The following is a 25,268-nucleotide window of genomic DNA, read 5'->3' on the forward strand; positions in this document are numbered from 1 at the left end:
CACCTTTGTGGATTAGCCAGAATGTAAAAGGTAAAATTATGGTTGGACTGAATATATGAGTGTGGTCACCAAAATTAACTACTCAAGTCAGAATGACTTTTATGGCAGTTTATTTACAAATAGAAAGAGTGAAAGTAAGAAAAATGAGAGAGAGAGAGAGAGAGAGAGAGAGAGAGAGAGAGAGAGAGAGAGAGAGAGAGAATTATTCCAACCTGGTCCAAACCAGGCAGGGCTTCAGAGGCCCCAGCAAAGGGGGAGCCAGAGGTAAATTAAACAAGGATTCAAGCCATGAGGCCTTCCCCAAGATGAGGGACCTCAGAGTCCAGGAAAGGGAGTCAGCTTTTTCATTCACCCATGAGGCAGTCCAAAGAGAAGCAGTTTGACATCTCAAGCCCAAGATCCTCCAAGGCCAAGTTCAAAGGGGGAAAAAACTGGTCACAGGAAGTTACCACCATGTTTTAAGGACAGTTCTTTGCATCACGTCCTGTGCCTTCCTTCCACTTTTACATGGACCAATGGCAGCTTTACATTTGTTTTGGCCTGCCCCAGAGAGTAGTCAGTCATTTTTGATTTGCACAAGTGGGTCATAGACCAGCCCCCCACTTAGGGATTAATAATAATAATAATTAATAATAATCCTTAAGTGGGAGTGTATACATTCCTGGTGACTAAAATCTAAGAATAAATAGGGAAGAGTCAATGCCATCTTCACATTGATAAACCCAAAGATCCCAGCCTTTGGAATAAGAACTTGTTATTTAACAAAAACTGCTAGGAAAATTGGAAAACAGTCTGGCAAAAGCTAGATATAGACCAATATCTCACACCCTATATCAAGATAAGGCCAAAATGGATATATAATTTAGATATAAAGAGTGATACCATAACTAAATTAGGGAAACACAGAATGTTTACCTGGCAGAGCTTTAAAGGGAAGAATTAATGTCCAAACAAAAGACAGAGAGTATTATAAAATGTAAAATGAATAATTTTGGTTATATTAAATTAAAAGTCCTTTGTACAATGCATTGTACAATGTACAATACAAAACTAATTTAACCAAGATTAGAAGAGAAACAACAAACTGGGGGAAAAAATTTTATAATAAATGTCTCTGATAAAGGTGCAATTTCTCAAATTTATAGAGAACTAAGTCAAATTTATAAGAAAACAAGCCATTTCTTAATTGACAAATGATCAAAGGATATGAACAAGTAATTTTTAGATGAAAAAATCAAAGCCATCAATAATCATATGAAAAAATGTTCTAAATCACTCTTGCTTAGAGAAATATAAATTAAAACAACACTGAAGTACCACCTCACACTTGTTAGATTGACTGATATGACAGTAAAGGAAAATAACTGTTGAAGGGGATGTGGCAAAGTAGGGACACTAATGCATTTTTGGTGGAATTGTAAATTGAACCAAGCATTCTGGAGGGCAATTTAGAACTATGCCCAAAGAGCTATAAAACTGTACATACCCTTTGATCTGGTAATACCACTACAAGACCTTTATCCCAAAGAGATAATTTTAAAAAGGGCAAAGGAACTACTTATACAAAATATTCATAGTAGTTCTTTTTGTGGGAGCAAAGAATTGGAAATTGAGGGGCTATCCATCAATTGGCTGAACAAATTGTTGTACATGTTGATGATGAAATACTATTGTGCTATAAGAAACAATGAGGGGGCAGCTGGATGACTCAATGAATTGAGAGCCAGGCCTAGAAACAGGAGGTCCTGGGTTCAAATCTGGCCTCAGATACTTCCTAGCTGTGTGACCCTGGGCAAGTCACTTGATCCCCCATTACCTAGCCCTTAGTGCTCTTCTGCCTTGGAAACAATACATACAATATTGAAAGTAAAGGTTTTAGGGGAAAAAAAGAAAAGACATGATAAGCAAGATGATTTCAGTAAAAGCTAGAAAGATCTACATAAACTGATGCAGAGAGAAATAAGAACATTATACACAATAACAGCAATATTGAACAATGATTATCTGTGAAAACGTGGCTGCTTTCATCAATGCCATGATCTGGGACAATCTTGAAAGACTTATGATAGAGAATGCTATCCACCCTCCAGAGAAAGAACTGTTGGAGTCATCTTTTACATCAGTGTATTTTTGGTTTTATTTTGGGATTTTGGTTATGTATAATTTTGCTCAGTATGGAAATGTGTTTTGCAGGACAATAAAAATTAAAAATAAATAAATTTTAAAAAGAACCAGATACTCCATGAACTATCACCCCCACTCCCACTGTTTCCTCTAGTTTGGTCCATACCCTTTGTCTCCACCATGGGAACTGAAACTGCTACTGACCATGCTAAATATATATTTGCAGTATGAAATTATCTAAGGAAATCAAGTATTAATGGAAAATACCAAGATATCTAAGTGGCACAGTGGATAGAGAGGCCTAGAGTCTGCAGGACCTGGTTTCAAATCTGGCCTCCAATACTTCCTGGTGGCCCTGGGCAAGTCACTTAATCCCCATTTGCCTAGCTCTTGCTACTTGTTACTAGAACAGAAAGTAAAGGTTTGGTTGGTTGGTTTCTTTGTTTTTAGGAAAAGAAAATACCTGTGGTATTTGCCCTTCTGAAAATATAGAAACTGCAAAAGTAAGTTTAGTTACAGGTATAATTGCATCAAAATTACTCTATTGGTCTTGAATGCAATCAGTATAGAATGCCAAAAGTGGTCAAATGTTTCTATATAGGGCAGTGATGGGCAACCTTTTGAGCTTGGTGTGTCAAAATCGCCAAAAAACCAAGCATAACTTGGGTGGTGTGTCACTTCAAGAAAAAAAACATAATTTTGCAGTATTTATAGTTTAAATAACAGAAATGTATAATTGTAACATATAACTGTATTTAATAAACCAAAATAGGTAAATTAATATAGGTAGAATTGTCATCTATAGTGCACAGAGTGTCTACACTCCACTACAGCAAATGTTTCATCCTCAGCATGTGGCCCCGTACTTCTCTGTATGCAGCCGCACGTCATTGAAAATGGCTACGTGTGTCAGTGCTGACATGTGTGTCATAGGTTTGCCATCACCGATATAAGGTAATTTGGAAATGCATTTAACTGAATTTATGTCATCTGATAGGTTATACATTTTAAATAATACTGTGTATATTATTGTTGTGTTTCAATATCACTAGAAAAGTAAGTTCTCTTAATCTGGATACTGAATCATGAATTGAGCAGTTAAAGAATGTGTTCAAAATGTTTGAAAACTGTTCAATATTTAACTGGATATATTTTGCTTTTTTAAATGGGTAATAATAACTTACTTGAGGAAAAGGACATTATCTTTATACATGAAGTTCTTAGGATTTTTATATTTGGATTGGGTCAGAAGATCCTATCAGTCCTGTTTACAGTATGTTGTAAAATATTAAATTAATTAAGTTTGAGAAATTTAACTAAAAGTTGGAAAATTTACAGATTTGTTTATAGTAAAAGTGATTTTATTTGAGCTTATTTGACTATCAACTACAAAAATTATGAAATTACACCTATTAATGAATAGTAATAGACCTTAGATTCAAAGACTTCATATTCGCCTTAGGGGTCAATAAACAATACAGATTGGATGTTTACTGTTGTCAACATTTTTCTGAGGTTTTAAGTGAAGGACAATAGGCCTACCAACCAACAGTATTAAAGGGAGATGGAATTCATACATATGCTCAGCCACTGCCATCTCCTGCAGGCTAGCTGCTGTGCAAGTACTCAAAATCTAAACAAGGTTTAAAATGGAGTCCTGAGTTTGCCTTACTGATGAGAGTGAGGCTGGGACCAAAATTTCTTTTAACAGATGAACTTTCTCCTCCCCTTAGGATCTCTTGGAATCTTTAGTTTTCTTTAAGACTCGGCTTTTAATTTCTCAGGGAGGGAAGAGAGATAGAAAGATTATAGAACTCAAAATTTAAAAAAAAAAAAAAGAATGTTAAAATTTTTCTTTACATGTAATTGAGAAAAAATAAAATTAAAGCTAAAGGTTAAAAAAAGGACATCACAAGGGAGAAAAAAAAGACAGCAAAAGAGACAACTTCTTCAAGAAGCTTATCCTAATCCACCTCCTACCCCCAAGCTAGTGATGCCTCCCCTCCCCTTACCTTGTATCTGTTTTGTATGTGTTCTTTATGTATCTATATACATGTCCCAAACTGAACTCTTTATTTCTCCCCCAAACCTCCCTTTTTCCTAACTCTCCAATCATCCAGGCTCACAACCTAGATATTTTTCATGACTATTCATTCTCTATTATTCCCCACCCCCATATTCAATCTGTTGCTAAAGTCCGTTAATTTAACCTCCAAATTTGGATTATTCCAAAAGCCCATTAGTTGGTCTCCCTGTCTCATCTCTAACCCTCCTCCCAGTCTATCCTCCATTCAGCTGTCAAAGTGACCTTCCTAACTTGAAGATACTCCAGTGGCCCCTCTAAGATCAAATAGAAAATTCTCTGATGTTCAAAACCCACCCCAAACCCAACTCATTTCTTTTATTCTTCTTATACCTTCTACTACCAGATACTCTTCAGTCCAGTAACACTGGCCCTCCTTGTACCAGACACTCCATCTCCCCATGGGTATTTTCACTGATTGTCTCCCAGGCCTGGAATTCTCTCTTCCCCTCCCCTCTACCTCCTGATTTCCCTGGCTTCTTTCAAATCCCATCTAAAATCTCCCCTGTCCCAAGAACTTTCAGGGTCCTTACTAGCTTTTGCCCAAATAAGCCAAAACAGGATACAGATAAGCAGGGAAACTGAAGTTTATTCATTCTAAAAGTATAACCCACACCATCTAAGTAGTAGTGGACATACGTGTTTCACAATTCTGCAAATGACATTTTTATATTCTCCCTTCCTGAGTTATGAGAGCCAGAGTTTTTGTGAGGGCAAGTATACCAGGTAGGCAGGAAAAGGTACTTATTAAAACCAAAACAGGAGGCTTAAATTTTTACAAAGGAAAGGATGTGTCATAGGCATTTAGAACAGATCAAAGGAAACCATACCTTCTTTATCAGTCACTAATCATTTGTGAAAGGTCTACTACAAAGTTTCTCTGATAAGGATAAAGAGCTGGGGCAACTTCTTGGAGTTTAGGGTTTTTTTTTAAAGTGACAAAGACTCTTCTTTCAGTTTTATTATACATTATTTTTGGGGCAATAGACTAGGTGGGGCAATGGATAGAATGCCAGGCCTAGTATTCTTCATTTGGGTTCAAATCTGGCCTCAAGACACTTAATACCTGTGTGACTCTAGGCAAGTCACTTAGCCCTATTTGCTTCAGTTTCTTCATCTGTTTAAAAAAAAAAAATGAGCTGGAGAAGCAAATGGCAAACCCCAAAGAAGGGTCACAAAGAGTCAGACGTGACTAAAGTGACTCAACAACAACAAAAGAGATTATCTGTATAATGAATGAAATTCTCCAGAGGCTGTATATATTAAATTAGTTAATTTATTAATTGTCTGCTCAAGATTTCTAACTAGCCAATGGACACCCTATTAGTTTGAACAAAGCCCAAAAGTAAAAACAGCAAATAGACAGGAGAACCGGACCAGAGAGTGCAAGAACTCCCTGGACATTCCAATATATGCCCCCTGTGATGTCATCACTCAGCTCTTCCCCAGTACATCTCTGTGTGGGATGGGAGCCCACCGACTCAAAATGAAAAAAAAAAAAAAAAAAGCAAGACTCTGAGATTACAAAACAGCAAGCCAGTCTTATTTCTCTTCCAGAAGAGGGTGTCCTCAACAGAGATATAACTCAGTTGGGAGGTACCTGCTGAACTTGAGAAAGGTGTTTAAGTATAGTTTCAAGGAGGGAGTTTTCCTTGTGCACCAGAGGGGCTCACAAATCTAACACCCAATCCTGTCCTCCTCCTGGTTCATGATCACCTTCCTAAACCCAATCCTGCCTCTCTTCCATGCTTGTTCACACCTCTCAAAACCCAATCAATACCTCAAGCCAAGTTGCAGGGTAGATTTAACCTGGGGGAGGGGAGGGGAAAGGGGGGAAAGAGGGAACCAGCAATGTGGGAGAATTGTTCTTGACCTAGTACTTCCTGACCTGTTCTATGTAGCAGGTGTGCAGAAAAGAGAAAGAAGAAAAGTGAGGAGGTGTGATGAGGGGCATTGCTCTGACCTATTCTAGCCAGCACATCCTGCATGAGTCCCCCTCGATTCTGATTGGCACACAGGTAGGAAGGAATTTGCCTTAGAGAAACTCAACTCCTCCCTTACCACTTCATCACAGAAGAGGCAGATCTAAAGAGTACCCCAACACACCCTTTCTCCCTGGTCATGTAGTTGGACTACCATATTTTCCAACATGGCGGCTAGAGCTGACTGACTTCTTTACCTAAAAGAATTCTTGTTTACAAATAAAGGAGTCCTTAAACAAAAACAAAAGAACTAGACAAAAGAAGGGAGGACCCAACCCATTTTAGAGCCTGGGGGAGAGATTGTAGCTTTTAAAATCAGATTATTTAATCTAACCCCAAAAAGGACCCCTTTCCCAAAGATATCCCAATTCAACATTAATTTTCCACAATAGGCAGAGAAGCTATCAAAAGAAAGCCACATTTTGCTGATATCAGATAGCTTCAGTTGATTGTTTTTAATTTATGTTGAAGGGGTATGGATACACATTATATATATTATTTGTATTTTTTTGGGTATGCTTCCTTCCTCATTGACTGTCAGCTCCTTAAGAGCAGGGACTCTGCCTTTCTTTGTATCCCCCAGGGCTTAGCACATTGCCTGGCACAAAGTAGAACTTAATATTTATTAACTGACTGACACGCTGTTTCCCCATTAGAATTGGGGAAAGTTCCCTAGAGGGAAGGAACTGTTTTGCTTTGTGACTAGCACAGTGCCAGGTAGCAGAAGTTTAATGTTTCCTCACCAGTCCCTGCAGTTTAGTCCTGGCCTGTCATGATTTTTTTTCTCAATCAATATATATTTATTAATTGTATGTAGGAGGCACTAAGCAAAATGCTGGGGATATAACAAAGATTTTAAAAAATCCCTGCCTTCAAAAAAAACTAACATTCTAAATGAGGAGACAACATACAAACAACACATACATATACATATTATATATATATGTTATATATATATGACATATATTGGGTAAGTGGGATGCATTAGCAATGGGAAGACCAGGAATTTAAGCAGAAGGTGGGATCTGAGCTAAGTCTACAATGAAATGGGAAGGCAAAATTTACTGGGAAGGGCATCTCAGGCCTTGCCAATGAAAAGGTAGAGTGGGAGGCAAGTGTTGCAGTAGTGTCAAATTCCAATAGGAATGGACCATGAAACTGTAAATGAGGATTCTAGAAAAACCCTGTGATGGGATGCAGGCCGCACAAGAAATCTTGGAGACCCCTAAACCCTAAAGGATACATGATCAACAGCCTGGCCTCCGAATTCAGGAATGGGAAGTGGCCAGAGATTGAGGAATCAAGGATTACATCTTGGTTTTAAGCCTGGTTGACTAAGAATATGGTGGTCTTCTCTATCCTAACAGGGAAGTTGGGAAAAAAGGAGAGAGTTGGAGAGTAAGATAAGGATTTGAGGTTAAGTTTAACATTCTTTGGACATCCAATTCCTGATGACCAATAGCCAGTACTTATTTTGAATGAATTTTTATATATCTATGTGTATACATACAGAGGTATGCACAGATACATAGAGTTTCTCCTTGGGGGAATAACACATTTGTGTCATTGTAGCCCTTGGTCTCCAGCACAGCGCCTGGTACACCTTAATTAACCTGTTGGTTGGTTAACCACGTTCATAAATGCCTTTTGTAAGTAGAGAAACCATAAGGAAGGAGTTTGACATCTTGCCTCATACTCTAAATAACTGTGTGCCCCCTGGGCAAGTCACTTAACCTCTCTTAGTTTGTCTTTTCGTTTGTAAAAATTAGGATAATAATACCTCCCAAACAGGGTTGCTGTGAAGATCGAATGAGCTACATATGTCCTTACAGTACTAAATAAATGCTGCTTCGCAGCTCAAAATGGGGTCTCCCAGATCCTCAACATACTGCTAAGAAGTAGAGAAGCAAAGAACGTGGCGGACGACACCTGTCCGCATGCGCAGTTTCTTCTCCTCCAACCTCCCCCCCTTCCGACTCCCCCATCCTCGCTCTGGTGGCGGCGCCTCCTCGACCCGCTGACGTCAGTCGCCCTCTCGGAGGTGACGGCGTGACGTCATCAGGAGCCGGGACAGCGCCTACCCTCCAGCCGGCCGGGCCGGGAGTCCGCGGGGCCACCGCGCTCCATCTCCGGGGCAGCGGGCGCGGGGCTGCCCCTCCAAGTATCGGTTCCAGCCCGGCCCGGCCCGGCCCGGCTCTCCCGCTGGCCAGGGCTGTTGGTGGACCCGGAGCGTTGGCGCAGCCCGCGACAGTTGGTAACGGCCGTTGGGGACCGTTGACTGGGGGAGGGGGGGCGCGGGCCCCAGGGGCCTCAGCACCGCAGGGTCCTCGGGGGCCCCCTCCATCTCCCCTCCTCAGAAGCGTTTCCCCACCAGCCGCTGGGTCTGCAGAACCGGGGAATCCCGACTCCCTCCGAGGCAGAACCCCAGAACATCAGCCCCCTTATTTTACCACTGGGGAAACTGAGGCCCTGGGGCGAGGAAAGGACTTGCCCAAGGACACACAGGCAATCTCCGTATCAAAATTCGAATTCAAGGCTCTGGAGTGATTAAGATTTAAATCTGAAAAAAAAAAAAAAAGCGCTTCACCATCCTTCTCCCACTCCCCTGACTCCGGGTTCCCTCCCCCGCCCTGCATTCTCCGCCCCCAGAGTTGCTTTGTCTCCCTGGGTCTAACTCTGCGTGTGTCTCCTTTGCCAGCTTTGTGGCCACATTGGGAGCGTGCCCCCAGCCAGGTCCCTGAATGGAAAGGCCGGGCTCCCAGAGGTGGGGAGCGACCGAGCCCAGTCATCGTTGTCTCCTTCCTTCGAGGCAAAGGAAGAAGTGAATGGCCCCCCTGTACCTGCACCACTGACTGCTCCTTGGCCGCCGAGTTGTGGTTTGTTTGTTTGACATTTCCCCTGAAGGTTCCCTAGCTGAAAATGCAGGACCAGCGCCCAGCGGCAGGAAATCCCCGAGGACAGGAGATTGCCGGGGCGGCCTTGCTCGGGGACCTGGTGGAAGCGGCGGAAAATGCTGCTGTCCGCGATCCTTCCGAAGGAGACGGCGGAAATTCTGTAGCTGGGAGCAGGGGCTGGGATGAAGGGCCCGTGAAAATAGACCACTCCGCTCGGCCACGGTTGGAAAGCAAAGGCAGAAATGCTGCTGGTCCCACTGTTGCTGGGGAATCTGGCGTTTCTGACGGCAGCTGCTCGTGTTCCGTAGAACACAACAGCTCCTGGGGTGACTTTGAAGGCTTCAGCGAGGCTTCTGACAAGTCTGACACTTTCAGCACCCTGGAAATGCTGGAGCGCTGGGCAGCGCCGGGAACCCGGGAAAGTGATCCGGATTTAAATGCTTGTGGCTCAAACTCTTGTGGCTGTCTGCAGGCTGATAGTTTAGCCAGGATGAGCGAAACTGCTGCTGTTTCACCTAATCAGGTATTTCTTTCGAACTTTGTTCGATGTCTAGTCCGTTTAGATGTGCCTGGTTTATACATGACAATTGGAGGGATTCCAGCGTAGGTTGGATGACTCTAGTCTGGGATGCGGTGGAGAAGATTCCTTTTCCCCGAGGGAGATAGTTAAAAATCACTTCCTGTTCTGAGCTTCTCTGACCTGCTGGCTGGCGTGTGCTGGATAGATCTGGCTGCTGAACCTCTACTGTTTCCTCTGTCACTGACAAGCAACTTTGAAAATCTCTCTATAAAATGGGCTGTAAGATTAGGAATTTTCAGTATCCCTCTTTTTTGATCGGCAAAGAGCCTAGTTTTCACGGTGGAGACACCAGTGATGAATTCTGCTCCCCACCCCCCACCCTCCAAGGCACATGAATGTCTACCTTTCTGATGTCCCATTGATGTTTCTTTACCTTTGTCCTGTAGCTTCTTTTCCTCTCCTAGATAACCTCTTAATTTTTTGCTCCAAAGTTAAATTTGCCCAACTCTTCTGTGACTTAATGCCTCTCCTTTCTTCTCCCCTCTCTTCGCCGTCGTACCTGGTCTTTACTTTCTCTCCACCGACTTTAATCTCTTTCTTCTCTCTTCCAATCTTCCATTCACTTTCTAAAGAAAGAAAGGGGGACGGGGTTGGAGGGGGTGGGGAGGTTAAGACAGTACTTTTAAATGAAAAAGAAAACCCATTCTTTTCTTTCCGTGGTCTAAACTGAAGGGAGAGTTCCTTGAGGTAAACTAGGTTCTCTGGAGCTTGATATGATAAATATTTGTTAACTGGGATTTTAATACTTAAAATGCTTACTAGTAATTTTGTGTCTTCAAAGTTTTATAATTTAGAACAGCCGGTAGCAGAAATAATGTGTATATATTTCTTTACTTTGGCATAGTTTTCCTAAAAAGACTCCTGGTTTGATTTTTGAAATTTTTTTTCAGGCCAGTCTCAGCTATGAGAATATTTTTAAGCTTGTCTTTCAAGAAGTTCCAGTGCAACAAATGACCGAGGATATTTGCACCTTACACCATTTTCTAGAAAAACATAATGAAGAAAATACTAGCTGCAAACCTGTAAAGAAGCAATTTTGGTAATTTATATTAAAATTAGACATTTAACTTATTTAATTTTTTTTGCAAAAAAACTAGAAAAATGAGATTTGTAAAAACTTTGAAATTTGTCTTGAAACCTTTTCTAATCCTTATTCAGTTTAGGAAGGCAGATGATTATGTCCTTCCATTTAAGAAGTACAGTTGGTGCCAGGGGTAGTGTAGAAATTTTTAATCTATAGATCATTTCAGTTCTAAAAAGTTTATTAAGCAAGGATTAACTATATAATCCCCACCGCTCCTTCTGTTCACTAGTCTCCAATGTAAAGCCAGCCCTGTTATCCAGTAGGTTAATAAGGAACAAAATCTGCCTTTTATTTATTCAACTTTTTTCTCCTCTTATTAAATGTTCTGGGGAACAACGCAAAGGCCAAAAGACACAGCAAAGTAGAAAAGGAAACCCCAAAGTCTTAGTCAAACCACAAATTGGCTAGTTACAAGGCCTTCTACAGAGTAGGCATTTGATAAAAATTTGTTGGTAATTTTATTTCATTCGTACCTAAATAATAAAGTACTGACTAGTATAAAACAGAGCCATGTTTTCTGTAAGCAGAACTCCCAGAAGTGAACTAAAAATGCTTATTGGCTTACCAGAATGACTTTTATCAAACTTGTCTGCCTTGTTTGTGTCTATGCTCCTATTCACTTAATCAGATATTTTTTTCAAACTTTGTTTGTAGTCTTGTACCTTTAGATGAACCTGGCTTCTGATTTATAAAATCCTGTTAATACTAAGTCCCCTTGGTGAACTCTGTTAAGCTTGGTAACTTGTTCCTATGCATATGACCTGAAGGAAGCTGAAAGAAGAACTTTGTAGATTTCACTAGAATGGATTTGATTATATAATAGCAATAAAGAAATTGGATTAAATCTCAGAGAAGGCAAGTACAGGTCAGCACAGGTTAGTTTAGCTTTTTTCCCTTTCTTTGGTCTGCTAGAACAGATTTCCCATAAGCTTGCTGAAAAGCTAGATCAAAATCTTAAAGCTGTTTACCAAATGTCTTAAGGCACTTTAAATCTGATACCATTTCAGGTCAGATCCAGTCCTGGCCAGAGTAATAGCTACTACTCCAAGGCCAGAGTGTGTCCTCAGCAGGGGGTGGGTGAATGCAAATAGGAGGAAAGACTTTGAAGTACCTTGGTAGTGGCATCATCAGGTATTCTATGACCCTCACCTTATACTTTTTGCACAGATAGGCAGAACACAAGTGGGCATCTATAACTAAATCTTGGGATGCTTCTAAAAGGGCAGCTCCAGCAAAAAAGTAGATGCTTTCTGGAAATAATGATGAAGGGATTTTCAGAAGCAATATCATGGGAAATCTATAGGCCAATCATTTTGCCAGATAGTGATAAAATTAATATGAAAGATTACAGTAGCACAAAGTATTCTTTACTGGCATAGCTGATTTATTTTTTAAATGCTAGCTGACCCCCAAATGCAAACCACTCACTGGTTGAGTAAAGCTCCCTGTTTCCTAAAAGCTAGACAAGTGAGGTAGTAGCCAGTTTAGACCTAGGATGATCCTGGTGTAGTGGAAAGAATGCTGAATTTAGAGTCTTAAAACAGTGGAATTGCTTGTCAACTTTGGGATGGGGGAGGGAAGAGGAATGTAACCATGAATTCTGTAACCATGGAAAAATAATCTTAATTAATTTTAAATTAAATTAAATTTTTTAAAAAGACTTAGGTTCACATCCTGGCTCTGCTACTTACAATCTGGTACCAAAGAATCTCTTTAGGCTTCAGTTATGTCATTCGTAAAATGAAGGGATTAGACTATATGTTATTTCAAAAGTGGTCTTTTTTAACTAAAAAAAATTTTTTTAATCTTGTGATGCTGTAATTTCTATGTGTTGGAGCGTCACTTAAGGGATTTAGTCTGAAAGCTTTCTGGATAATATTTAAGTGATGGCATTTGTTTTTCAGCTCTGAATCCCAAAAACTCTGGAGGATTCTCCAAGATGAAGATAGCACATCTACTTCAAGATGCCTCTGGAGTAAATCTCATTGCCAAGACAATTTCTTACTTGTTCTTGGAATAGATGCTGCTCAAAAAGTAAAGTATTTAATACTTTTAACTAAAATGATACCACTGAGCCATCATAAGACCTTTGTATCGTTTGTCCAAGGAAGGGAAAAGGAGTGGGGTGAGGTTCTACTTAGATATCTACATATTCTGCTTTAGTTACCATTGCCACTTGTGGCACACATGTGTCAAACTTGTGGTGAGAGATTAGGGGAACAGCCAGAATTTCTTTCTCTTTGCAAAGTTAATTGGTCTGTAAGGAATCAGCTGCCATTTTAGCCTCATTACTAGCCATTAACCATCTGGTCATATTGGCTCAAACTCAGCTGGTTTATTTAAACAGGTTTTAAGTACAAGCACTGAGAAACAAAATCATTTTTAAACAATTAATTTTTATCAGTATAGTTTTAGAAGCCTGCCTTGCTATATACATATATACATATACATATATATAGTAGTCTCAGTATTCCCTTTTTTTTTTAACCCTTCTGTCTTAGTATCAAGTTTTGGCAAAGATAATGGAGTAATTTGTTATTTCCTTCTCCAGCTCATTTTATAGATGAGGAATTGAGACTGTCTCAAGTGATTTGCCAGATTTGAACTCAGGAAACAAAGTCTTTCTGACTCCAGGCTCAGTGCTCTATCCACTGTGCCACCTGACTCCCCACCATGTCCAAATCACTAAATTTCCATCTTAGTTTTTCTCATCTATCATATAGAATAATACTTGCTCTATCTAGAGAGTTGTTTTTTTTTTTTAATTTTAAACCCTTAACTTCTGTGTATTGACTTATAGGTGGAAGAGTGGTAAGGGTAGGCAATGGGGGTCAAGTGACTTGCCCAGGGTCATACAGCTGGGAAGTGTCTGAGGCCAGATTTGAACCTAGGACCTCCCGTCTCTAGGCCTGGCTCTCAATCCACTGAGCCACCCAGCTGCCCCAATAGAGGGTTATTTATACGAAAATGAAATAATAGATTTGAAAACACTTGTGAAAATTTAAAAGCACCATAGAAATATGAAAGGTTGTATCAGTCTAGCAAGTATGTTTTCTTCTAGTGTTGTACATTTGGCTTTTCTCTGGTACTGTCTATAAATTACCTGGTTGTTGTTGTTTTTGTTTTTAAAAAAGAGCTTGTAAACATTTCTAATTGATAACAAATGCATTGTTTTATTAAATAAGCTAGGAAACACCAGTATAAAAAAAATCTATCCTTTTTAACTATGTGTAACACTGTGTAACACTGGTCAAGTCATAACTTCTGGGCCTCAGTTTCTTCACCTGTAAAAGGGGATAATAGAAGCAGCTGCTTCATAGGGTTGTTATAAGGATCAAAGTACAGTTAGCTCTTCTTTAGAAGATATAAGAGCTTCCAAAAAACTCTGAGCTATGCAAAATTGCACAATGAAAAACAGTTTATGGGAAAAGTGAAATTAGGGGCACACCTCTCAGAAACTTTGTCAGTCACACATTAAAAATAACTAAGAACCTAATAGAAATAGCCCAGTTTTATACAAGTTAAATGGTTAAGAAATATATGACTACCACAATAAATGCTGGTCCGCAGGTACAGCCTCGGGTTGCTTCTTTACCTGGTCTTGGCCCTGTGCTAGGGCTGAAGGTACACATTGGGCAGGTTGAAACTCCAGAGCCTGGAGACTATGGCTGGTGGAGGTGGTAAGAACCAGCCCTCCTCTGCCCATAGCAACTCCTACAACAAAGACCTAAAAGTCTGCTTCTGGAAGTGGGCATCAGAAGGCTTGAAACATGTAACTCAATGTAAAGTGGTACAAGCTCAAAGTCTGAGTTAAACTCAGCCTGTTCCCTAATATATCAGTTGAATTGAAACAGATTTGAATTTTTAAAACGTTATGACAGAACTGAGTATAATGTAAAATGTTTCACAATATTTTAAAACACTTATATAAATGTAAGCTTTTATATTAATTTACTACAGATTAAAATGGAATAAATCAAGGAAAGCTTATTTGTTCTAAGGCCTACTTTTAAAATCCCAAAATCCTTTCCAAGCTCCTAAAAGTACAGTTTTGAGTCCTCATGCACATTTAATGCCCAATTGTACAAGTTCTTGGAATATCATAAAAAGTACAGATTTTTACATACAGGATTATTATTTATCACCATTGGTTTATTCTTGCTTTGATATCTTATCCATGGATTTTTATTCTCTGTAAAGAAGGCATAGCAGAGGGGGAAGCTAGGTGGCTCAGTGGACTGAGAGCCGGGCCTAGAGAGAGGAGGTCCTGGGTTCAAATTTGACCTCAGACAGTTCCTAGCTATGTGACCCTGGGAAAGTCACTTAACCCCATTGCCTAGCTCTTCTGCCTTGAAACCAATACACAATATTGATTCTAGAATGGAAAGTAAGGGTTTTAAAAAATAGGCATGGCACAAAGTAAATGTGCATTAAATGAATGATTGTTTACTATCTTATGTTTATATTATGACCCTATATTATGTTTATGATGTACCTTTCATTAGGAAGCTGAAGAGGTATTCTAAAAGAATAAAAGGGAAATTGGTTCATTTCTCAGTTTCCCAGCATTTAGCCCAGTGCCTGGCACACAGTGTGTGCTTTTTTTCTTTCTTTTTTTTAAATCCTTACTTCATGACTAGGTAACAACTCCAAGACAGAAGGACAAGGGCTAAGCAAATGGGGTTAAGTGACTTGGCCAGGATCACACAGCTAGGAAGTGTCTGAGGCCAGATTTGACCCCACATCCTCCTGACTTAAGGCCTGGTGCTATATCACCTAGCAGTCCCCCTAAGTATATGCTTAATAAATGCTTATTGATTGATGAGAAACAACATGGAATTGTAAATAATCAACTTGGAGTCAGGAAAGACCTGGTTCAGATCTCACTTTGAATACTTATACTTTGTACAAGTTACTTAAACTTTTTGAACCTCAGTTTCCTCTTCTTTAAAATGGGATTAATAACACATACCTCAAAGAACTGTGAGATTCGAATGAAATAATGAATATAAAGCACTTTGTAAACCCTAAAGTGCTATACAAATATCTACTAAATTATTAATAAGGCAGACATACCATTCAAGATATTTACTGATTAGCTATTTGATGACTTTTTATCTTCTTAGGATCTTTCAGGAGGTAAGAATCACGTTCTGGAAGATTCTAACCTGAAAGAGACTGAAGAGTTAACAGAAGTAAATGGCTTTAATCTTAATAATTGCAAGGCACTAATTCAAACCAAGGTAAGAGTCACAGAATTATTCAACTTTCAGAGTTGAAAAGGACTTATAATGGTCATTGATTCCAACTTGAAGGCAAGAATTCCTGCTGTATCTTCAACTAGTAGACATCCAGCCTCTGTGTAAACTTTTTTTAGTGCCTTGAAATTTATCATCTGATGACTTATTCCATAGTTGGCTAGCTTTGATTTTTTAGGAAAGTTTTGGATCAGTGATTTCCTCAGTATGAATATTCCTTTGACATAGATCACTGTCCTCTCATGCCCTTTCATCCTGTGAAGTTGTTGTCCATGTTATCTCATGTGTCCTTCATAAAGCCTTTCTGTGGCACACTGTCCTTTTGTTAGTTTTAGAATTTTAAAGGCAGAACCCATAACTAGGATGAGAAATCAAGACTTTTATCTAGGGTCCCAAAATGGTCCTATGCCTCGAGTTTCACTCTTAAGTTGTTCAGTGTCACAAAGGTTGTATCTTTTTCCTAGAGCCTGCCTTTTTCCATGATGAACCTCTCCTGCTGCTGTGCTCCCAGTCTGCTACCTTGCAATATGCTACCATCTCCTCCCTAGGAATTGCCCAGTAGTATTACACCTAGCTGGGACGCACTGTTTTCTGTGCATCTTTTTCATCACCACCTCTTCTTCCTTTCCAAGGAGAATTGCACCATGAGACCCTACCCCTTTCCTTGGAGTCATCTGCCCTTCCCTCTCTGTCATGTTTTCCTGCTACTTCCTCTGCCCTCTCTCAAGAATTAACCAGTATTACTGTAGGACTTCACTCTGGGCTTCTCCTCCCCTCCCATGTAACTTCACTGTACCCAACCAGGGCAGCCTGTCCACTGTACCTTTTCCATTGCCCCTAATATTTTCTGAATTTACTCTGGAGCACTAATTCCTAGTTATAATTCTGCTCTGGAGATTACCAATGTGCCACTCTTGAGGTGCCCATCCACTCAGTCCTACCATGGGATCTATCACCTTTTCTAGCCATAGATATTCTCAATAGAATAGGGTCTTTTACACAATTATCTCACATAGAAGCTATCCTGGAAATTCCCAGTGTCTATAGTCTGTTCATCAGCTGGTTACAAAAATGGCCAAAGCAAAAAAAACAAACAAACAAAAACAAACAAATTTAAAGAAAAGATTAATAGGAGAAAATGTTGTGTAATTGGTAATCCTGTTTATGAGCAGCTCTGACTCAACTTGTTTAAACAAGCTGTTGACTTGGTAAATAGACAAAAGTAAAGATTTTGTCACTATTCAGGGAAATTTAACCAATGCAAAACAGTCACCACAGCAGACAAGTAAAAAGAACCTCTTAGGCAGCAAATAGTTAATCCTCTTGCCCTTGGAACCCAAGGGCAAGACTGATTTCTTCCTTGAGCTGATAACTGTCTTCTGATAAATTCTTGCCAAGGTGCCCCTCCTCCCACAATGCATAAGAAACAAACTTAATCTCCCTTCTTCATGATGATATGTGATAAGGATCCAGCCCTCAATTTTAGACTTTATTAATTCTCATGTAGCTTCCCCTAGGGTACCAGCTCCTCTTAGAACCAATACAGGAGGTCTTGCCTTGTCTCAAGGCTTTCACCATTCATTAGTTACCATGCCTTCCCTGAATACTGAACTCCAGTGTGAGGCACCAAGCCTTTTCCCTTCCTGGTCCCCTGAGACACTAAGGATTCTTTGAGAATCCTTGGATTCACAGATCTGTTACCCTTAAATCAAAGTTAACCTTCCCCCATGCCCCAAGTTTTTTTGGGTACTCAGCTTTCTTCTTTGCTTTTTATTCTATCTTTATACTGGACCATAACAAGTGCATTTTTAAGAAAATAATATACATATTCAAATAAACATCAGGATAAGGTAAGAAGTAATTAAAGGCAAATTACTCACTTTCTTAATCAGAATGCCTTTGTAGAATTATGGAATGAGAAATGAGGTTATCCATTCTAGCCACTTGTATTTAGTCAAATGAATGTCCGAACTATTCATGATGACTATTTTTTCCCCCACATTATAGAGATAGCAGATGAAAAATCCCATTGTTTTATCCACTGAATATTAAAAGATTCTTCTATATAATCAAAAAAGAACTCTTAACTCCAGATTGAATGACATGTAATTGTTCTTAATTAACTTTTAATTAGACTTCCTGGATGCCAAATTGTGTCCCGAACAAGAATAAATTTGTACCCTTTGGATAGATACAACATGTTGGTCCGAACTTCTGATCTCAGTTTTATTCTTAAGACAATCAAGTCTCTCAAAGCAAAGGGTGGAAGGGCTTGTAGCAATACAACCATATTACTTAAACTAATATTTAAGTGACATAACTTCTTTTTCTCTACTCCTCCCTCACCCCCAGGAAGAACCAAAGAAATTTTTTTTTAAATATGGGATTCTATTTACCCTGAAAAAATCAGAATCATTCAGCCTGATTCAGTCATCCCCAAAGTCAAAGAAAACATCACTGGGAAATATGTTTGATTTATTCCACATTTATATAATATCTGTTTTTTTGTGTTTGTATACTTTATATTATTTTTATTTGAATTATTGTGAAACTGGAAGATAATGCATTTTAATCTTAAAGCTAAAGAAAATATAAAATAGACCCTTGACAGAGCTTGGGCAAATCCTTATGAGCCTATAATTATCAGGCCAAGCTTTAGTTTATTATACATCTCTTTCCATAAAACCTATTCTAGTTATTTTCCTAAAACTGGCAAGATCTGAATAGGTCACAGTAGTAGTAATAATAATAACTTGCACTCTAAGGTTTAGAAGCACTTTTCCTCACAACAACTCCATAAGGTTAGATAGGTAGTTGGGAGTGTATTATCCCCACTTTACAGATGAGGAAACAAACATGGAAACAAAGTGACTTGACCAAAGATAAATGACTAGTAGATTTTGGAATTGATTTTTAACCCATATCTACAGACTCCAAGCCTCTTTCCACTATACCAAATGCCTTAGCACTCAAAAGAACACTGAATTTAGAGTCAAGTGCCCTATGTTCCTATCCTTCTTTGTGAATGTGGACAAGCTTCATATCTTCCTTCTCAAGTCCTTCTTTTCTTGATCTACAAAATGAGGGTGATGCATTCTCTAATGCTACTTTCCAAATCTAATTCCTGTGATACTGATGGTTTATTTGCTCCATTTTGCCCTTTTGTTTGTGTTTCATGGAAGAGTGAACCCTGAGCATTTACACCCCACTACACACCGTAAGTGTTTGCAATTCTATTCACGGTAACAGTCTGCATTGCTTGGCTACAAAAATGTAATAAAAGGAGTCTGCTTTACCTTCTTTAGCTTTAAATTGGCTGCACCCTATTGACCATGAATGAGCCTTTACTGATTCCTGATAGGCATAGGCAGTGTTATACATTCCATTTATGCTTAACTGGATTGCCAGGGACCACCAAAGCCCTGTGCCCCTTCTCCACCTGCTAAGCTCATGACTCTAATCTTTTATACATTACTTTTTCTCTCATAGTAGCATGGCCTTGAAGTCCACCTGAATTGCCTTATTGTTGCTTCTTTATGTTCTGCCAGACTTAGCTCAACCTCCTCATGTAATTGTTACTTCTCACTAATGCCTACCCCCTTTCCCTAAACCCCTCAGTATCTGTGACAGCCAAGACAGCTTTTGCTTACTAGTATCATATACTATCCAGGAAACCTGAAATCTCCTTTGTGGCCCTGAAAAGGAAAAAGTGTAGCTGTGAAGGGGGAGTAGGGAAGGAGGAATGATTTTGCCTGACCATAAAGACAAATGTCCTAACAGCTGTCTGACAGTACAGTTGACCAGCTTGGTTAGGAAATCCGCCTATATGATCTGTACTGTCTCATCTCATACTATCTGAGCAGCTGCTCTTCCAAACTTATTTTATTTCTTCAACCCCTGCACTTCCCCAACCCTCTACCACACATGTACTATGAATATTCTTTCTCCTTTGAAAAAGAAAGTTTGAGCAGAAGACTTTATCTCCTGCTTTACTAAGAAAATCAAGGCAATCTCCTGTGAATACTCGATACTTTCTCCCTCTCCTTCTACATGTATGTCAATCTTAAAGAAGTGGTTCTTCTTGCCAAAGCTTCTCTACTTTTGCCTTTGATCCTATTTCTCCAGGTGCTCACCCCTTTTGATCATTCCCTTTTCCTCTCTCATTTTCAGTTTTTTTTTTTTTTAAACTTTAAAAAAAAACTTTATCTTCTGTTTTACACTCCATTCTAAGAATCATTTCTAAGGCAGAAGAGTAGTAAGGGCTAACAATTGGAGTTAAATGGCTTGCCTGGGGTCATACAGCTAGGAAGTGCCTGAGGTCAGATTTGAACCCAGTCTCTATGCCTGGCTCTCTAACCACTGAGCCACCTACTTGTTCAGTCTTCAATCTTCCTTGATCTTGAGATTTATGCCTTGCCTTTTATAAACATGTCTAGATCTCCTCTACTCTTTTTTTTTTTTAAACCCTTACCTTCAATCTTAAAATCACTACTGTGTATTGGTTCCAAGGCAGAAGAGTGATAAGGGCTGGGCAATGGGGATTGAGTGACTTGCCCAGGGACACACAGCTAGGAAGTATCTGAGGTAAGATTTGAACATAGGACCTCCTGGATCTAGGCCTGACTCTCAATCCACTGAGCCATCCAGTTGCCCCCTCTCCTCTCCTCTTAAAAAAAATTTTTTTTAACTTGCCATTCCCTTCAAATTTTCATCTTCCATCTCTCTTTCCTTTACAAGTAAATTCCTTTAAAAAAAAATAATAACCTTGGTAACCTTCACTTGCTTGCCTTTCACTCAACACCCTCTTGTAATCCAGGCTCCTGACCCAGTCACTTGAGTAAATTTCCTCTCTTCAAGGTTATCAACAACAATCTATTAACTTTTAAAAACAATGACCCTTTCTAACTCCTTGCTGGGCTTCTCTTCAGTTTTTGATGGTGATATTTTTCCCTTCCACCTGGATAATTTATCCTGCCTTTGCTTCAGTAACACTGCCTTCTCACGGCTCCCCCTTCTCCTTTGTGGGATCATCATTTCATCCCCTATGCATCAGTATCCTCGAGTCCATATTCTAGGTCTCTTTCTCTTTTCTTGGTAATTTCATCTACTTCAGTGGGGTCAGTTGTCTTAAGCAATGACTCTCAAAATTTAACATCCTACCTTTATGTGTCCTAAACTGTCAACTATGTGCTAGAAAATTTGTATCTCAGTGTCTCAGTCATCTTCTCAGAATCAACAAGTACAGACAACATTTATATACCCTTCCTACAAGCTTCAAGGACACTAATCATTCAGGTTCACAATCTTTTCACTCTCTCCTCTTCCCCACTTTCCCATATCTAATCATTTGCTAAGTTTTAATTCTACATTTCTCACAACCTTCCCCTTCTCACTTATACAGTCAGGACCCTAATTTGAGTCCTTATTGCCCCCAGACATTTGTCATTGCTCTCTTACTTCCAGTACTTCCCCTCTGTAATATCCCCCCTCCACATCGCTGCCAAAATAATCTTTGTAAGGCTCCAAGGTTAGTCACCTGCCTGGAGGATAAAGTACAAACTCCTCTACCCTGGTATTTAAAGTGTTCCAAAATCTTGACTCTGGCCTTATCTCACCTATATCTCTCCTTGCCTCTGTGTTTCAGCCAAGCTATCCTATGAGCTGTTACCCAAATTCAGCATTCTATCCCTTCTGTTTCAGCTCTGAGATAGACTACTGCCCATGCCTAAAATAAATGCATGGCATCTGATTCAGAATCAGATAAATTACTTTGTATGTATGAAAGAATGTCAAATAACAAATCATGGGCTCTATACAGGTCACTGTGTCCTATTTTTCATACTTTCGAGAAGTAAGATTCTTCGTTCTTTGGCTGTCTGGCTAGCAGCTTTTATTGCAACTGCCTGTGAAAAATCTTCCTCCAGAGTTTGTTTTAATTATGACTTGCCCATGGTCTCAGCTAGGATGCATCTGAGACTGAATTTGAACTCAGGACCCCCCAGTTCCATGCCTGGATCTCCATCACTGTACCACTAGCTTCTTAGTTATTACATTTCTCACCTCTGCACCTTGACAGGCCCACCCACCTTTTCTTTTGAATCACCAACTTCCCTTTCTTCTCTCTTCCTTCTTGAGTTTGAACTCAGTTTAAGTCATTCTCTTTTTTCTCCTTATTCAGCTAGAGTCCTTTGAGCCAGATTATTCTTACTGTTCTCCATTCCTTCCATTTCTTTTCTTCCTCAGCTTCTTTTTCTTCCCCTCATTTAACTCCTAAGCTAAGTAAAATTTAAAGAGAAATCAAAAGTGTATTAAGTAACTTAAAAAGACAAGATTGATAGTCTCATTCACAATGGGTGAATTTCCTCAGGTAGCTCACCTTGAAAAGCCCCAGAAGAAAGTAGGGACCTTAGAATAATTCTTTCCAGTTTAAAATAACAGACTGTATATTGATAAAATGTATCAGTTTTCTACTGTGGACTTTTGCTTTCCACAGCTTTGGCCTGGAGTCCAGGTAGGAAGAATAGGATTCAATTCACTTAACCTTTGGTAGTTGATTTTGTTGGTCACTGAATGGTAAAATACTGCCCTAAATGGGTAATCTAGACCAACTTGTCTCCCTCCTCTCCTGTCTTCCCCCAACCCAAGTTTTACAGAGTGAAGTCTCCAAGGGAGAGTAGGAGAAAAAGTGACTCGGGCCTCAGTAGACATGTCCTGCATGATATGATACCTTGACAGATATCGATCAGCGCTGCAATTTAAAATCCTTGTGTCTAAATTATTTTGCTCTGAGATTCACTGCCTTTCATTTTCTTCCATTTTTAGCTCTCTGGATCTTCAGCTCCCCGACACAGCAGCCTGTTTATGTACAACTTGTTTTTGAAGAAGACTCCTTCCAGTGGAAATATGCAATACATAACAATTCCAAGAAAGAAAAAACTTTTTACTGCCTGGAATCTAAAAATGAAAATTTTTAATAGTGATGTTTGCTAAAGAAAAAATACTTTTTATCTTTGAGGAAAATCTTACCTTTTGCTACTGATTTGGTACTGGAAACTGGAAATCATAGACATCTTTGAGGTGATAAACCAGAAATTCTCAGCTGTATTTTCCTATGGCTACCAGTTTGCATTTGAATTAGTTATGAGTAAAAAATCAAGACTTTCCTTTGAAGAGCTTGCTTTCCATTTTTTTAATGTACCTCTTTTGGGCCATCTCAATTCACCTCTAGCAAATGAAGACTTCTTTTACAAACTTTGCTTTAGTTTTCTAGTCAACAAATAGCCAGGCAAAACCTTGAAAAGGAATGCACTGCCAATTTAAAGCTTAGGGATGCCACATATTTCTTTAACAAAGTTGCTGGACCCTGCTCTCGGGTAGCTATTGGAACTGCAGGCTTTGGTGGCCTGTCTCTGGGGCTCATTCCGTGGTAGCAGCGTGAATTTAAAGATCACAAATGTCTGAGGGAAAAAATTAGCTCTTCGAGATGACTCCCCAGAGTCTTGACTCATTCGTTGACTTTGTCGATGACTAGTAGAACTAAACATTCTTAGGAAAGGTTCCAGCTGTGACTAGATGTCCCAAAATGTGAATACTTTCAGTGTCAGCCTGTTCTGCATAGTTATTTTCTTTATTTTCAGGTGACGTACTATGGCTAAGCCAGGATAATGTCCCTGTAGAGATGTCTGCTTAAATGCTATGATGCTTGTTTGGAATATGTTAAAATATTGTACATAGTAGGTTTAAAATATGTTCTAACTAAAAGATGAGGGGAAACCTAAAGGTATCTTCCCAAAATATCTTAATCATAACTTAAGCTGTTTTTCTCTAAAATATTTTGTTTTTAAGGGTCTTTCTGGAGACACCTCAATCTTCTGTTTGGACATAAAACTCAGTGCTGCGTGTTGTGCACTAAACCTGGGATAACTTGACATTTTCCTATGTAACTGCTGACCTTGACAAAGCAGCACTCATGGGCAACAGTTTTATTCCATTTTCAACTTTGTTTTATGGAACATCCAAATGAAAACTTTCTCCATGTCTCCACTGAAGAATCACTCCTGTTAAAAATGGCAAGAGCCAACAAATCCACACTGACTTTTGTAACATTTTATCAAATAAAGTTCCCTGAATACAAACATTTTGTCTCTTTTTCGCTTTCATTAAATGAGGTGAAGAGTCAGAAAACAGAGAACATCCCATATTCCCTATCAGAGTTATACTTTTCGAGTTAAAAGGAGACCATAAAGATCCAATTTAATGCACTAGCTATGTCATTTTTTTCTTTATGGTCATGAGTTATTATCTTAGAAGAAGTAAATGTTTTTCCTTTTTCCATTTTCATGTGAATAATCTTATAAAACCAAAACCCCCAAATAAGTGATAATTCACATGCTTTCTCCTACATTCCCGTTCTAACAGTTTTTTCTCCGGAGGCTGATAGCATTCTTTGCCATCAGTCCCTCAATCATCCTGGATCATTATATTGCTGCCAGTAGCAAAGTCTATCACATTTGATTGTCCCACTTAACCATGTACAGTGTTCTCCTGCTTCTGCTTGTTTCACTCCGCATCAGCTCATTGAGATCTTTCTAGATCTTTCTAAAATCACCTTGTTCTTCATTCCTTACAGCACAGTAGTATTCCATCATATGCCACAATTTGTTCAACCATTCCCCAATTGAGGGACATTCCTTTAGTTCCAATTCTTTGGCAAGCTATTTCTTGACTCTCGGGGCCTCTTTACCTAATGGTAAAATGTGAGTAATCATAGATTTAGAGCTGAAAGGAATCTTTGAAGCTACCTAATCCAATACTCTTGTTTTACAAGTGAGGAAACTGAGGCCCGGGAAGTCAAGTGATTTGCTCAAGGTTTCATAGGTAACAAGGTTACATAGGTAGCAAACAGAGGTAGAACCAGAGTCAAGGTCCTCTGTTGCAAAGGCAATGGTCTTTCTACTGCACTATACTTCCTTCTTGCCCTAATTCCCCTTTCCAGTTACCTTGTCCTGGAGTTAAGATGTGATAACCAATGAGAAAGACAATGAGCATCTAGTAACTGCTGGGGCCAATAATTAAACATGGATCTACTGACTCTAATGCTTTTCCCAGCGTACTAGGCCAAGATGTTATTTCCAAAGGAATGAGACCTGTGGAGCTCTTCTAGAAAGAATGCTACAAACAGCGAGTTTGGGGTACTAACTAAACAGTACAATATGAAAAACTGGCTTCCACATGATGAGGCTGTAAAAATATAAATGCCTCAT

At 39.3% G+C, this 25,268-nt stretch overlaps 2 protein-coding genes across 5 annotated transcripts in view; one reads left to right on the forward strand and one right to left on the reverse strand.

The window, feature by feature from the left end:
- AHNAK2 (AHNAK nucleoprotein 2) overlaps nt 1-8,825 on the reverse strand; it is a 189,767-nt gene extending 180,942 nt beyond the window's left edge. The window contains exons 1-2 of the mRNA XM_044659916.1: nt 8,791-8,825; nt 8,271-8,467 (exon numbers count right to left, since the gene is read on the reverse strand). Of these exons, the coding sequence (XP_044515851.1) occupies nt 8,271-8,467; nt 8,791-8,825 (232 nt within the window). The remainder of the gene's footprint in view (nt 1-8,270; nt 8,468-8,790) is intronic.
- A 283-nt stretch (nt 8,826-9,108) lies between these two features.
- CLBA1 (clathrin binding box of aftiphilin containing 1) lies at nt 9,109-24,140 on the forward strand. Of its 4 annotated transcripts, none has more exons than XM_044661898.1 (6): nt 9,109-9,606; nt 10,554-10,702; nt 12,652-12,781; nt 15,874-15,990; nt 19,188-19,222; nt 22,828-22,892. In XM_044661898.1, exons 1-5 carry the CDS (start codon nt 9,109-9,111, stop codon nt 19,197-19,199), a joined length of 906 nt encoding a protein of 301 aa, XP_044517833.1. In that variant the 3' UTR covers nt 19,200-19,222; nt 22,828-22,892. The 4 variants fall into 4 exon arrangements, 2 of the variants coding, with proteins under 2 accessions (XP_044517833.1, XP_044517832.1); XR_006505398.1 differs by lacking the exon at nt 19,188-19,222 and adding an exon at nt 23,851-23,928 and having other exon boundaries at nt 22,828-23,082; XM_044661897.1 differs by lacking the exons at nt 19,188-19,222; nt 22,828-22,892 and adding an exon at nt 23,851-24,140.
- The last annotated feature ends 1,128 nt before the right edge of the window (nt 24,141-25,268 follow it).

The sequence above is a fragment of the Gracilinanus agilis genome, chromosome 2 (genome assembly GCF_016433145.1).
Source record: "Gracilinanus agilis isolate LMUSP501 chromosome 2, AgileGrace, whole genome shotgun sequence".
Classification (NCBI taxonomy): Eukaryota; Metazoa; Chordata; class Mammalia; order Didelphimorphia; family Didelphidae; genus Gracilinanus; species Gracilinanus agilis.

What these genes read in the sequence shown, in the direction of transcription:
- CLBA1 (XM_044661897.1), top strand. Translation starts at nt 9,109, where the DNA reads ATGCAGGACCAGCGCCCAGCGGCAGGAAATCCCCGAGGACAGGAGATT. An exon ending in CTGCTGTTTCACCTAATCAG is followed by an intron (nt 9,607 to 10,553) that starts GTATTTCTTTCG and finishes ATTTTTTTTCAG; the next exon opens with GCCAGTCTCAGCTATGAGAA. An exon ending in AGGCACTAATTCAAACCAAG is followed by an intron (nt 15,991 to 23,850) that starts GTAAGAGTCACA and finishes TTTGTTTTTAAG; the next exon opens with GGTCTTTCTGGAGACACCTC.